The 16,792-nt window shown below is 43.3% G+C and overlaps 1 protein-coding gene across 3 annotated transcripts in view; it reads right to left on the minus strand.

Annotated features, from left to right (window-relative positions):
* ptprna (protein tyrosine phosphatase receptor type Na) overlaps window positions 1–16,792 on the minus strand; it is a 105,100-nt gene that overhangs the window by 20,063 nt on the left and 68,245 nt on the right. The window contains exons 14-19 of one of the 3 annotated variants that reach the window (XM_071341509.1): window positions 14,944–15,183; window positions 14,466–14,613; window positions 10,781–10,854; window positions 10,610–10,687; window positions 3,094–3,213; window positions 2,339–2,505 (exon numbers count right to left, since the gene is read on the minus strand). In XM_071341509.1, the coding sequence (XP_071197610.1) occupies window positions 2,339–2,505; window positions 3,094–3,213; window positions 10,610–10,687; window positions 10,781–10,854; window positions 14,466–14,613; window positions 14,944–15,183 (827 nt within the window). Of the gene's footprint in view, window positions 1–2,338; window positions 2,506–3,093; window positions 3,214–10,609; window positions 10,855–14,465; window positions 14,614–14,943; window positions 15,184–16,792 lie in introns of all 3 variants that reach the window. The other 2 variants (XM_071341510.1, XM_071341507.1) reach the window with 2 other exon arrangements.

Here is a 16,792-nt window from a genome sequence, read left to right on the forward strand (position 1 = left end):
AGTGTCCCATACAATAAGGGGATCTGCTGTACCTATGTTATGTCTGAAAAAGTCAGTTATAAAATCTTCTGTCCTAGTTCTAAACAATTTATCATCTAGTAGACTTTGATTAAATTTCCAATATCCTCGCCCACGTGGAAATTCTGTAAGAGAAATATATATGCCAATTATGTGATGATCCGACCGCATTCTATCCCCTATCAACACTTTTTTAACTTTTGGTGCCAGAGAGAATGGTATAAGAAAGTAGTCAAGACGACTAGCTTGATTCAGCCTCCGCCATGTATATCTCACTAAATCAGGGTATTTAAGTCTCCATATATCCACTAATTCCAATATATCCATGACATTCATGATTTCCTTAAGTGCCTGAGGGTGATAGTTTGTAGTGTGATTTCCTTTCCGGTCTATAGAGGTATTTAAGACCGTATTAAAATCTCCCACTATAATAATAGAGTCTAGTGTTGCTTGTAGAGTTGATAAATTCTTATATATATTTTCAAAGAAGCTTGGATCATCATTATTCGGACCGTATAGGTTAACGAGCCATATTTGTTTATTGTCCAATAACATATTTAAAATAATCCATCTACCTTGAGGATCTGTTTGGACAATTTGCACATTTGGATCAAAATTATTGTTAATTAAGACCATCACCCCTTTTGAATTTCTTTGCCCATGGGAGAAATATATTTTGCCCCCCCAGTTCTTTTTCCACAAAACTTCATCTAAAACTGTTGAATGGGTTTCCTGTAAACAATAGATATTATAATCCTTCTCTTTTAGCCAGGTAAATACTGATCACACAGCCATTACATAGGACAGTATTTGGACTGGCCACACAGTCATTACATAGGACAGCAATTGGACTGGCCACACAGTCATTACATAGGACAGTATTTGGACTGGCCACACAGCCATTACATAGGAAAGTATTTGGACTGGCCACACAGCCATTACATAGGACAGTATTTGGACTGGCCACACAGTCATTACATAGGACAGTATTTGGCCACACAGGACAGTATTTGGACTGGCCACACAGCCATTACATAGGACAGTATTTGGACTGGCCACACAGTCATTACATAGTACAGTATTTGGCCACACAGGACAGTATTTGGACTGGCCACACAGTCATTACATAGGACAGTATTTGGCCACACAGCCATTACATAGGACAGTATTTGGTCTGGCCACACAGCCATTACATAGGACAGTATTTGGACTGGCCACACAGCCATTACATAGGACAGTATTTGGACTGGCCACACAGCCATTACATAGGACAGTAATTGGACCGGCCACACAGCCATTACATAGGACAGTATTTGGACTGGCCACACAGTCATTACATAGGACAGTATTTGGACTGGCCACACAGTCATTACATAGGACAGTATTTGGACTGGCCACACAGTCATTACATAGGACAGTATTTGGACTGGCCACACAGTCATTACATAGGACAGTATTTGGACTGGCCACACAGCCATTACATAGGACAGTATTTGGACTGGCCACACAGTCATTACATAGGACAGTATTTGGACTGGCCACATAGTCATTCCATAGGACATTATTTGGCCTGGCCACACAGCCATTACATAGGACAGTATTTGACCACACAGTCATTTACAGCCAGCTACTGTACATACACAGTAAAACTGTCAGGACAAGGTCATGGTAGTCAAGTCGCAGTTAAACATTCAAAAGGCACCTGCACATCTGAGCTATCTTAGTTGCCTGGTAACAGTTGAATAAGATGAGAAAAAATAAGAAATCTGTACACTGCTCAAGATATTATCGCTGCTCTGGCTAGTATCACTGCTCTGGATAGTATCACTGCTCCTGATAGTATCACTGCTCTGGCTAGTATCACTGCTCTGGGTAGTATCACTACTCTGGATAGTATCACTGCTCTTGATAGTATCACTGCTCTGAATAGTATCACTGCTCCTGATAGTATCACTGCTCTGGATAGTATCACTGCTCATGATAGTATCACTGCTCTGGCTAGTATCACTGCTCCTGATAGTATCACTGCTCTGGCTAGTATCTCTGCTCCTGATAGTATCTCTGCTCTGGCTAGTATCACTGCTCCTGATAGTATCACTGCTCTGGCTAGTATCACTGCATAGTATCACTGCTTTTGAATAACCTTTACATATCGGCCTCAAGGCCTTCGTCAGACCCGATACGTAAAGCTTATTAAAGAGCAGTGATACTATCAAGAGCAGTGATACTATCAAGAGCAGTTAAGTTGCAGTGAATTAAGTGATACTGCCCAGTGGTGTACTGTATGTCAAGCTGCATGAACAGACAACGTCTGCAGTACCTGCGGAAGTCCAGCAGAGGGCGTGTGGAGGTAGGGATTCCGTTGGCGGGCCAGCTGAGCAGGTGGAACTGTGTCAGGGTTCGAGTCTCCTGGGTCTGAACGTTCTTCAGGTAGAAACTACGAACCAGGAAGTCCTTACACCAGATGTGTTCAGAGACCAAGTTCACCTTGTCGGGAACAAATATTATTTAATAACACTGAGTGGGCCCCTGAACAAGGCAGTTAACCTACTGTTCCCCCGGGCGCCGGAGACGTGGATGTCGATTATGGCAGCCCCCCCCCCCCCCCCCCCGTACCTCTCTGATTCAGAGGGGTTGGGTTTAATGGGGAAGACACATTTCAGTTAAAGGCATTCAGTTGTACAACTGTCTAGGTATCCCCCTTTCCCCTTTACCACAATATAATTAGAACGACCGCAGTAGAATGGTGGGTGGATCGTGGCTATGTGTCCTCATGACTGTATATCCAATTATCATGTTCTGAGACGTATTTTTCCTTCTAGCAATCATCTGTACGTACCACATTGAATAGTGCTGTTAATACAGAGATACGCTATAGAGCACTGGTTCTCAATCCTGGTCCTTGGGACCCAAAGGTGTGTACATTTTAGTTTTTTTTTTTTGCCCTAGCAACTACACACCTGATTGAAATCATCAACTCGTCATCAGATTTCGATGATTTGAAATCAGGTGTGTAGTTGCTAAGGACCAGGATTGAGAACTACCGATAACGATATATATATATAAACCCCTCACCTCGTAGATGTGGTAGAGGGAGGATCCCTCGTCAGGCCAGTAGCGAACACACTGAGTCTCTCCGTCCTCAACCAGGGCTGTCATCATCACTATCACTGTGCAGCCGTTCTCCCACACCATCTATAGTAAAACAACACACTGTCACACAGCGGACTGTACTGGTATATACTGTGATTGACATGCTAGACTAGGACTGTACTGGTATATACTGTGATTGACATGCTAGACTAGGACTGTACTGGTATATACTGTGATTGACATGCTAGACTAGGACTGTACTGGTATATACTGTGATTGACATGCTAGACTAGGGCTGTACTGGTATATACTGTGATTGACAAGCCAGTCTAGGGCTGTACTGGTATATACTGTGATTGACAAGCTAGACTAGGGCTGTACTGGTATATACTGTGATTGACATGCTAGACTAGGGCTGTACTGGTATATACTGTGATTGACAAGCCAGACTAGGGCTGTACTGGTATATACTGGGATTGACATGCTACACTAGGGCTGTACTGTTATATACTGTGATTGACATGCTACACTAGGACTGTACTGTTATATACTGTGATTGACATGCTAGACTAGGGCTGTACTGGTATATACTGTGATTGACAAGCTAGACTAGGGCTGTACTGGTATATACTGTGATTGACATGCTAGACTAGGGCTGTACTGGTATATACTGTGATTGACATGCTAGACTAGGACTGTACTGGTATATACTGTGATTGACATGCTAGACTAGGGCTGTACTGGTATATACTGTGATTGACATGCTAGACTAGGGCTGTACTGGTATATACTGGGATTGACATGCTACACTAGGGCTGTACTGTTATATACTGTGATTGACATGCTACACTAGGACTGTACTGTTATATACTGTGATTGACATGCTAGACTAGGGCTGTACTGGTATATACTGTGATTGACAAGCTAGACTAGGGCTGTACTGGTATATACTGTGATTGACATGCTAGACTAGGGCTGTACTGGTATATACTGTGATTGACATGCTAGACTAGGGCTGTACTGGTATATACTGTGATTGACATGCTAGACTAGGGCTGTACTGGTATATACTGTGATTGACAAGCCAGACTAGGGCTGTACTGGTATATACTGGGATTGACATGCTAGACTAGGGCTGTACTGTTATATACTGTGATTGACATGCTAGACTAGGGCTGTACTGGTATATACTGGGATTGACATGCTAGACTAGGACTGTACTGGTATATACTGTGATTGACATGCTAGACTAGGGCTGTACTGGTATATACTGTGATTGACATGCTAGACTAGGACTGTACTGGTATATACTGTGATTGACATGCTAGACTAGGACTGTACTGTTATATACTGTGATTGACATGCTAGACTAGGGCTGTACTGGTATATACTGTGATTGACAAGCTAGACTAGGGCTGTACTGGTATATACTGTGATTGACATGCTAGACTAGGGCTGTACTGGTATATACTGTGATTGACATGCTAGACTAGGGCTGTACTGGTATATACTGTGATTGACATGCTAGACTAGGGCTGTACTGGTATATACTGTGATTGACATGCTAGACTAGGACTGTACTGGTATATACTGGGATTGACATGCTAGACTAGGGCTGTACTGGTATATACTGTGATTGACATGCCAGACTAGGGCTGTACTGGTATATACTGTGATTGACATGCTAGACTAGGGCTGTACTGGTATATACTGTGATTGACATGCTAGACTAGGGCTGTACTGGTATATACTGTGATTGACATGCTAGACTAGGACTGTACTGGTATATACTGTGATTGACATGCTAGACTATGGCTGTACTGGTATATACTGTGATTGACATGCTAGACTATGGCTGTACTGGTATATACTGTGATTGACATGCTAGACTAGGGCTGTACTGGTATATACTGTGATTGACATGCTAGACTAGGGCTGTACTGGTATATACTGTGATTGACAAGCTAGACTAGGGCTGTACTGGTATATACTGTGATTGACATGCTAGACTATGGCTGTACTGGTATATACTGTGATTGACATGCTAGACTATGGCTGTACTGGTATATACTGTGATTGACATGCTAGACTAGGGCTGTACTGGTATATACTGTGATTGACATGCTAGACTAGGGCTGTACTGGTATATACTGTGATTGACAAGCTAGACTAGGGCTGTACTGGTATATACTGTGATTGACATGCTAGACTAGGGCTGTACTGGTATATACTGTGATTGACAAGCCAGACTAGGGCTGTACTGGTATATACTGGGATTGACATGCTAGACTAGGGCTGTACTGTTATATACTGTGATTGACATGCTAGACTAGGGCTGTACTGGTATATACTGTGATTGACAAGCCAGACTAGGGCTGTACTGGTATATACTGGGATTGACATGCTAGACTAGGGCTGTACTGTTATATACTGTGATTGACATGCTAGACTAGGACTGTACTGGTATATACTGTGATTGACATGCTAGACTAGGGCTGTACTGGTATATACTGTGATTGACATGCTAGACTAGGGCTGTACTGGTATATACTGTGATTGACATGCTAGACTAGGACTGTACTGGTATATACTGTGATTGACATGCTAGACTAGGACTGTACTGGTATATACTGTGATTGACATGCTAGACTAGGGCTGTACTGGTATATACTGTGATTGACAAGCTAGACTAGGGCTGTACTGGTATATACTGTGATTGACATGCTAGACTAGGGCTGTACTGGTATATACTGTGATTGACATGCTAGACTAGGACTGTACTGGTATATACTGTGATTGACATGCTAGACTAGGGCTGTACTGGTATATACTGTGATTGACATGCTAGACTAGGACTGTACTGGTATATACTGTGATTGACATGCTAGACTAGGACTGTACTGGTATATACTGTGATTGACATGCTAGACTAGGACTGTACTGGTATATACTGTGATTGACATGCTAGACTAGGACTGTACTGGTATATACTGTGATTGACATGCTAGACTAGGACTGTACTGGTATATACTGTGATTGACATGCTAGACTAGGACTGTACTGGTATATACTGTGATTGACAAGCCAGACTAGGGCTGTACTGGTATATACTGTGATTGACATGCTAGACTAGGGCTGTACTGGTATATACTGTGATTGACATGCTAGACTAGGGCTGTACTGGTATATACTGTGATTGACAAGCTAGACTAGGACTGTACTGGTATATACTGTGATTGACATGCTAGACTAGGGCTGTACTGGTATATACTGTGATTGACATGCTAGACTAGGGCTGTAGTGGTATATACTGTGATTGACATGCTAGACTAGGGCTGTACTGTTATATACTGTGATTGACATGCTAGACTATGGCTGTACTGGTATATACTGTGATTGACATGCTAGACTAGGGCTGTACTGGTATATACTGTGATTGACATGCTAGACTAGGGCTGTACTGGTATATACTGTGATTGACAAGCCAGACTAGGGCTGTACTGGTATATACTGGGATTGACATGCTAGACTAGGGCTGTACTGTTATATACTGTGATTGACATGCTAGACTAGGGCTGTACTGGTATATACTGTGATTGACAAGCCAGACTAGGGCTGTACTGGTATATACTGGGATTGACATGCTAGACTAGGGCTGTACTGTTATATACTGTGATTGACATGCTAGACTAGGACTGTACTGGTATATACTGTGATTGACATGCTAGACTAGGGCTGTACTGGTATATACTGTGATTGACATGCTAGACTAGGGCTGTACTGGTATATACTGTGATTGACATGCTAGACTAGGACTGTACTGGTATATACTGTGATTGACATGCTAGACTAGGGCTGTACTGGTATATACTGTGATTGACATGCTAGACTAGGACTGTACTGGTATATACTGTGATTGACATGCTAGACTAGGACTGTACTGGTATATACTGTGATTGACATGCTAGACTAGGGCTGTACTGGTATATACTGTGATTGACAAGCCAGACTAGGGCTGTACTGGTATATACTGGGATTGACATGCTAGACTAGGGCTGTACTGTTATATACTGTGATTGACATGCTAGACTAGGGCTGTACTGGTATATACTGTGATTGACAAGCCAGACTAGGGCTGTACTGGTATATACTGGGATTGACATGCTAGACTAGGGCTGTACTGTTATATACTGTGATTGACATGCTAGACTAGGACTGTACTGGTATATACTGTGATTGACATGCTAGACTAGGGCTGTACTGGTATATACTGTGATTGACATGCTAGACTAGGGCTGTACTGGTATATACTGTGATTGACATGCTAGACTAGGACTGTACTGGTATATACTGTGATTGACATGCTAGACTAGGGCTGTACTGGTATATACTGTGATTGACATGCTAGACTAGGACTGTACTGGTATATACTGTGATTGACATGCTAGACTAGGACTGTACTGGTATATACTGTGATTGACATGCTAGACTAGGACTGTACTGGTATATACTGTGATTGACATGCTAGACTAGGACTGTACTGGTATATACTGTGATTGACATGCTAGACTAGGACTGTACTGGTATATACTGTGATTGACATGCTAGACTAGGACTGTACTGGTATATACTGTGATTGACATGCTAGACTAGGGCTGTACTGGTATATACTGTGATTGACATGCTAGACTAGGGCTGTACTGGTATATACTGTGATTGACAAGCTAGACTAGGACTGTACTGGTATATACTGTGATTGACATGCTAGACTAGGGCTGTACTGGTATATACTGTGATTGACAAGCTAGACTAGGGCTGTACTGGTATATACTGGGATTGACATGCTAGACTAGGGCTGTACTGTTATATACTGTGATTGACATGCTAGACTAGGGCTGTACTGGTATATACTGTGATTGACAAGCCAGACTAGGGCTGTACTGGTATATACTGGGATTGACATGCTAGACTAGGGCTGTACTGTTATATACTGTGATTGACATGCTAGACTAGGGCTGTACTGGTATATACTGTGATTGACAAGCCAGACTAGGGCTGTACTGGTATATACTGGGATTGACATGCTAGACTAGGGCTGTACTGTTATATACTGTGATTGACATGCTAGACTAGGGCTGTACTGGTATATACTGTGATTGACATGCTAGACTAGGGCTGTACTGGTATATACTGTGATTGACATGCTAGACTAGGGCTGTACTGGTATATACTGGGATTGACATGCTAGACTAGGGCTGTACTGGTATATACTGTGATTGACATGCTAGACTAGGGCTATACTGGTATATACTGTGATTGACATGCTAGACTAGGGCTGTACTGGTATATACTGGGATTGACATGCTACACTAGGGCTGTACTGTTATATACTGTGATTGACATGCTAGACTAGGGCTGTACTGGTATATACTGTGATTGACAAGCCAGACTAGGGCTGTACTGGTATATACTGGGATTGGCATGCTAGACTAGGGCTGTACTGTTATATACTGTGATTGACATGCTAGACTAGGGCTGTACTGGTATATACTGTGATTGACATGCTAGACTAGGGCTATACTGGTATATACTGTGATTGACATGCTAGACTAGGGCTGTACTGGTATATACTGGGATTGACATGCTACACTAGGGCTGTACTGTTATATACTGTGATTGACATGCTAGACTAGGGCTGTACTGGTATATACTGTGATTGACAAGCCAGACTAGGGCTGTACTGGTATATACTGGGATTGACATGCTAGACTAGGGCTGTACTGTTATATACTGTGATTGACATGCTAGACTAGGGCTGTACTGGTATATACTGTGATTGACATGCTAGACTAGGGCTGTACTGGTATATACTGTGATTGACATGCTAGACTAGGGCTGTACTGGTATATACTGTGATTGACATGCTAGACTAGGGCTGTACTGGTATATACTGTGATTGACATGCTAGACTAGGGCTGTACTGGTATATACTGTGATTGACATGCTAGACTAGGGCTGTACTGGTATATACTGTGATTGACATGCTAGACTAGGGCTGTACTGGTATATACTGGGATTGACATGCTAGACTAGGGCTGTACTGGTATATACTGGGATTGACATGCTAGACTAGGGCTGTACTGGTATATACTGTGATTGACATGCTAGACTAGGGCTGTACTGGTATATACTGTGATTGACAAGCCAGACTAGGGCTGTACTGGTATATACTGGGATTGACATGCTAGACTAGGGCTGTACTGGTATATACTGTGATTGACAAGCTAGACTAGGGCTGTACTGGTATATACTGTGATTGACATGCTAGACTAGGGCTGTACTGGTATATACTGTGATTGACATGCTAGACTAGGGCTGTACTGGTATATACTGTGATTGACATGCTAGACTAGGGCTGTACTGGTATATACTGTGATTGACATGCTAGACTAGGGCTGTACTGGTATATACTGTGATTGACAAGCTAGACTAGGGCTGTACTGGTATATACTGTGATTGACATGCTAGACTAGGGCTGTACTGGTATATACTGTGATTGACAAGCCAGACTAGGGCTGTACTGGTATATACTGTGATTGACATGCTAGACTAGGGCTGTACTGGTATATACTGTGATTGACATGCTAGACTAGGGCTGTACTGGTATATACTGTGATTGACATGCTAGACTAGGGCTGTACTGGTATATACTGTGATTGACAAGCTAGACTAGGGCTGTACTGGTATATACTGTGATTGACAAGCTAGACTAGGGCTGTACTGGTATATACTGTGATTGACAAGCTAGACTATGGCTGTACTGGTATATACTGTGATTGACATGCTAGACTAGGGCTGTACTGGAAAAATACTGTGATTGACATGCTAGACTAGGGCTGTACTGGTATATACTGTGATTGACATGCTAGACTAGGGCTGTACTGGTATATACTGTGATTGACATGCTAGACTAGGGCTGTAGTGGTATATACTGTGATTGACATGCTAGACTAGGGCTGTACTGGTATATACTGTGATTGACATGCTAGACTAGGGCTGTACTGGTATATACTGTGATTGACATGCTAGACTAGGGCTGTACTGGTATATACTGTGATTGACATGCTAGACTAGGGCTATACTGGTATATACTGTGATTGACATGCTAGACTAGGGCTGTACTGGTATATACTGTGATTGACATGCTAGACTAGGGCTGTACTGGTATATACTGTGATTGACAAGCTAGACTAGGGCTGTACTGGTATATACTGTGATTGACATGCTAGACTAGGGCTGTACTGGTATATACTGTGATTGACAAGCCAGACTAGTTACTGCCCCATGTCCTTCTACATCAACTGTGTCACTAGAGCTGCGTTTACACAAGCAGCCCTGTTCTGAGCTTTTCCAAGTTTCAGTTTATTCATGTGCCATTAAAGCGCTTTCCTAACAACATTTTGGTCAGCTGACTCAAGCTACTATGTGAGCCACTGACCTGCCAGAAGTCAGCGATGGTGTGTGCCAGTGGTCCCTGGGTGGCGATGTAAGCAGGCAGTCGAGGATCGTGGTCAATCTGGGGTTTACAGACAGAGGATATTAATGACATCTGTGTCAACCACGGGACAAAGTCCATCACCATCCCAAGAGTAGCAGTCAGAGATCTTACTATGACGCTGGCGTTAATGTAGTCTTCCTTGGTGGAGTTGCCCTCTGCCTTCAGTTTCACACGGGAATGGTCATCTGGAACAGAACAGAGAGTAACTAACCAAGCTGTTCAGGAGGAACAGAACAGAGAGTAACTGACCAAGCTGTTCAGGAGGAACAGAACAGAGAGTAACTAACCAAGCTGTTCAGGAGGAACAGAACAGAGAGTAACTAACCAAGCTGTTCAGGAGGAACAGAACAGAGAGTAACTAACCAAGCTGTTCAGGAGGAACAGAACAGAGAGTAACTAACCAAGCTGTTCAGGAGGAACAGAACAAAGAGTAACTAACCAAGCTGTTCAGGAGGAACAGAACAGAGAGTAACTGACCAAGCTGTTCAGGAGGAACAGAACAGAGAGTAACTAACCAAGCTGTTCAGGAGGAACAGAACAGAGAGTAACTGACCAAGCTGTTCAGGAGGAACAGAACAGAGAGTAACTAACCAAGATGTTCAGGAGGAACAGAACAGAGAGTAACTAACCAAGCTGTTCAGGAGGAACAGAACAGAGAGTAACTGACCAAGATGTTCAGGAGGAACAGAACAGAGAGTAACTAACCAAGCTGTTCAGGAGGAACAGAACAGAGAGTAACTAACCAAAATGTTCAGGAGGAACAGAACAGAGAGTAACTAACCAAGCTGTTCAGGAGGAACAGAACAGAGAGTAACTAACCAAGATGTTCAGGAGGAACAGAACAGAGAGTAACTGACCAAGCTGTTCAGGAGGAACAGAACAGAGAGTAACTAACCAAGATGTTCAGGAGGAACAGAACAGAGAGTAACTGACCAAGCTGTTCAGGAGGAACAGAACAGAGAGTAACTAACCAAGCTGTTCAGGAGGAACAGAACAGAGAGTAACTAACCAAGCTGTTCAGGAGGAACAGAACAGAGAGTAACTGACCAAGATGTTCAGGAGGAACAGAACAGAGAGTAACTAACCAAGCTGTTCAGGAGGAACAGAACAGAGAGTAACTAACCAAGCTGTTCAGGACGAACAGAACAGAGAGTAACTAACCAAGCTGTTCAGGAGGAACAGAACAGAGAGTAACTAACCAAGCTGTTCAGGAGGAACAGAACAGAGAGTAACTAACCAAGCTGTTCAGGAGGAACAGAACAGAGAGTAACTGACCAAGCTGTTCAGGAGGAACAGAACAGAGAGTAACTAACCAAGATGTTCAGGAGGAACAGAACAGAGAGTAACTAACCAAGCTGTTCAGGAGGAACAGAACAGAGAGTAACTAACCAAGCTGTTCAGGAGGAACAGAACAGAGAGTAACTAACCAAGCTGTTCAGGAGGAACAGAACAGAGAGTAACTAACCAAGCTGTTCAGGAGGAACAGAACAGAGAGTAACTAACCAAGCTGTTCAGGAGGAACAGAACAGAGAGTAACTGACCAAGATGTTCAGGAGGAACAGAACAGAGAGTAACTAACCAAGCTGTTCAGGAGGAACAGAACAGAGAGTAACTAACCAAGCTGTTCAGGAGGAACAGAACAGAGAGTAACTAACCAAGCTGTTCAGGAGGAACAGAACAGAGAGTAACTAACCAAGCTGTTCAGGAGGAACAGAACAGAGAGTAACTAACCAAGCTGTTCAGGAGGAACAGAACAGAGAGTAACTAACCAAGCTGTTCAGGAGGAACAGAACAGAGAGTAACTAACCAAGCTGTTCAGGAGGAACAGAACAGAGAGTAACTAACCAAGCTGTTCAGGAGGAACAGAACAGAGAGTAACTAACCAAGCTGTTCAGGAGGAACAGAACAGAGAGTAACTAACCAAGCTGTTCAGGAGGAACAGAACAGAGAGTAACTAACCAAGCTGTTCAGGAGGAACAGAACAGAGAGTAACTGACCAAGATGTTCAGGAGGAACAGAACAGAGAGTAACTAACCAAGCTGTTCAGGAGGAACAGAACAGAGAGTAACTAACCAAGCTGTTCAGGAGGAACAGAACAGAGAGTAACTAACCAAGCTGTTCAGGAGGAACAGAACAGAGAGTAACTAACCAAGCTGTTCAGGAGGAACAGAACAGAGAGTAACTGACCAAGATGTTCAGGAGGAACAGAACAGAGAGTAACTAACCAAGCTGTTCAGGAGGAACAGAACAGAGAGTAACTAACCAAGCTGTTCAGGAGGAACAGAACAGAGAGTAACTAACCAAGCTGTTCAGGACGAACAGAACAGAGAGTAACTAACCAAGCTGTTCAGGACGAACAGAACAGAGAGTAACTAACCAAGCTGTTCAGGAGGAACAGAACAGAGAGTAACTAACCAAGCTGTTCAGGAGGAACAGAACAGAGAGTAACTAACCAAGCTGTTCAGGAGGAACAGAACAGAGAGTAACTGACCAAGATGTTCAGGAGGAACAGAACAGAGAGTAACTAACCAAGCTGTTCAGGAGGAACAGAACAGAGAGTAACTAACCAAGCTGTTCAGGAGGAACAGAACAGAGAGTAACTAACCAAGCTGTTCAGGACGAACAGAACAGAGAGTAACTAACCAAGCTGTTCAGGAGGAACAGAACAGAGAGTAACTAACCAAGCTGTTCAGGAGGAACAGAACAGAGAGTAACTAACCAAGCTGTTCAGGAGGAACAGAACAGAGAGTAACTGACCAAGCTGTTCAGGAGGAACAGAACAGAGAGTAACTGACCAAGCTGTTCAGGAGGAACAGAACAGAGAGTAACTAACCAAGCTGTTCAGGACGAACAGAACAGAGAGTAACTAACCAAGCTGTTCAGGACGAACAGAACAGAGAGTAACTGACCAAGCTGTTCAGGAGGAACAGAACAGAGAGTAACTGACCAAGATGTTCAGGAGGAACAGAACAGAGAGTAACTAACCAAGCTGTTCAGGAGGAACAGAACAGAGAGTAACTAACCAAGCTGTTCAGGAGGAACAGAACAGAGAGTAACTAACCAAGCTGTTCAGGAGGAACAGAACAGAGAGTAACTAACCAAGCTGTTCAGGAGGAACAGAACAGAGAGTAACTAACCAAGCTGTTCAGGAGGAACAGAACAGAGAGTAACTAACCAAAATGTTCAGGAGGAACAGAACAGAGAGTAACTAACCAAGCTGTTCAGGAGGAACAGAACAGAGAGTAACTAACCAAGCTGTTCAGGAGGAACAGAACAGAGAGTAACTAACCAAGCTGTTCAGGAGGAACAGAACAGAGAGTAACTAACCAAGCTGTTCAGGAGGAACAGAACAGAGAGTAACTAACCTCTAGAAGAGGATCGTAGATATAACATTTAGTCCTGTATTCAATCTAACGCAGATGAACGGCCTGAGCATCAGCAACAGGCTTATTGTTGGTTTATTAGGTTTGTAGGTTTATTGTTTTACTCCATGTGTAACTCTGTGTTGTTGTCTGTTCACACTGCTATGCTTTATCTTGGCCAGGTCGCAGTTGTAAATGAGAACTTGTTCTCAACTAGCCTACCTGGTTAAATAAAGGTGAAATAAAAAATGTATAAATAACTAAAAAATAAATAAATAAAAGGCCATTTTCCCTGACGTTTGTTGAGATCAAACTTGCTCTAAATGCTGCGGATGCCCAGCTCAAGCAGAAATCCACTTGACCTTATTATGTGTTTGTTTGAATCCCAGCCCAAGACCGGAGGATAAACCCGAGGAGAGGTATACAAGACTCACAGGGAAGAGACTCAGGGCAGCGGTTCTTCTCCAGGTGGGATTCATTCTGCGCTACAGTGACAGCACTGGGTTCGGCCTGGTAGGAACATAGAGCCTTCCACTCCTTCATCAGACGGTCCTTATTCTTCAGATGATCCTCCATATAGGCCTGGGGGGGGGGGGGGGGGGGACAGACAGAGAGGAACAATAACGTTATGAACAGAGTTCAGAATATCTTCGCCGTGGGATATTAATACAAGTTGTTATAGTGTGTTTGATGAGAGCTCAAAGGCATTTTCATTATTTAACAATCAGGGCCCATTTCCTGGACACAGATAAAGTCTTGTCCTGGACACAGATACATATAATGACCCCATACCCTCTGATACTGACCAGTAGTAAATATAATGACCCCATACCCTCTGATACTGACCAGTAGTAAATATAATGACCCCATACCCCCTGACACTGACCAGTAGTAAATATAATGACCCCATACCCTGACACTGACCAGTATCATGTGACCAGTAGAGATGTCCATCTTGGACTGGGCGGGCTCCTCGCTCCAGGAGGGCGTACTGCTGTGTGAGGAGGGGCTGTGTTGAGGGCCGTCACTGAACTGGGACGACACGCTGCTCACCCTGGAGGTGTCTGTCCCCCTCCGTCCCCCCGCTCCCACACCCACCGCCTCCTGACGACTGAGTGACGTCTTGGCTGCCATGTGCTGCCTGCAGAGCTCCTGGGAAGTCGACAGAAAGATATTCCGGTTAACAAGATGCAAACAAGAAGCTAATCACTTTCATCAGCCACATTTATGATTCTATCATCACAACTCGTGAGAAATTGAATAGAGACGTTAACGGTAAAATGTCACACAAGCAACTAACAACTTTGTATGGAGATGTATACTCAATACAAAAATGATAACCAACTCATCGTGGCTTTGCCACAATATCGGAAGAGGCAATTACTTAAAAAAGAAATTAAAGAATTAGTCTGCCTGACACCCGTTAAAAACATAAATGGCTTAGAATGATTAGGAGTCTGCACAGGGCTGACTGTTCTATTGATTCTATATCTTTGTGGGAGAGTCTTGAAGTCAACATTTTTTGACAGCAATGCAGCATAAAATTCATGTCAGTTGAGAACATGGCTTTAATGTCCCAATACCTTGACATTGGGTCTATGGACTGACATATCTATCCTTTCATTTCAATTTACGCTTTTATATCAAATACTTGCAACAAAAATAATGCTCAATATGTGGGGCACTGAACAGTCAGCCCTGTGCAGACTCTGCCACGAAGAAACAGAATCAATAGAACAGTCAGTCCTGTGCAGACTCTGCCACGAAGAAACAGAATCAATAGAACAGTCAGCCCTGTGCAGACTGCCACGAAGAAACAGAATCAATAGAACAGTCAGCCCTGTGCAGACTCTGCCACGAAGAAACAGAATCAATAGAACAGTCAGCCCTGTGCAGACTCTGCCACGAAGAAACAGAATCAATAGAACAGTCAGCCCTGTCCAGACTCTGCCACGAAGAAACAGATTCAATAGAACAGTCAGCCTTGTGCAGACTCTGCCACGAAGAAACAGAATCAATAGAACAGTCAGTCCTGTGCAGACTCTGCCACGAAGAAACAGAATCAATAGAACAGTCAGCCCTGTGCAGACTGCCACGAAGAAACAGAATCAATAGAACAGTCAGCCCTGTGCAGACTCTGCCACGAAGAAACAGAATCAATAGAACAGTCAGCCCTGTCCAGACTCTGCCACGAAGAAACAGATTCAATAGAACAGTCAGCCTTGTGCAGACTCTGCCACGAAGAAACAGAATCAATAGATCAGTCAGCCTTGTGCAGACTCTGCCACGAAGAAACAGAATCAATAGAACAGTCAGCCCTGTGTAGACTCTGCCACGAAGAAACAGAATCAATAGAACAGTCAGCCCTGTGCAGACTCTGCCACGAAGAAACAGAATCAATAGATCAGTCAGCCTTGTGCAGACTCTGCCACGAAGAAACAGAATCAATAGAACAGTCAGCCCTGTGCAGACTCTGCCACGAAGAAACAGAATCAATAGAAGATTTTTTCTGGTATTGTCCATCGGTGGCTCGCTTTTGGAGTCAGGTCCAGGAATGGTTATGTTATAATATCAGGGTTCAGAAGGACCTGCAAATGGTATTGTTAGGGGAACTTAAAAAAAAACACAATCATTCAATGGGAAATGTCATTACATTCTTGGGTAAAGTATTTATTTTTAGGGCAATACTGGTAGAAATGTTACAAATGGGGAGGTCCGGGGCCCTCGTCAGACATCATAGTCAAATGTTATTATAAATGGT

The sequence above is a fragment of the Salvelinus alpinus genome, chromosome 14 (genome assembly GCF_045679555.1).
Source record: "Salvelinus alpinus chromosome 14, SLU_Salpinus.1, whole genome shotgun sequence".
NCBI lineage: Eukaryota > Metazoa > Chordata > Actinopteri > Salmoniformes > Salmonidae > Salvelinus > Salvelinus alpinus.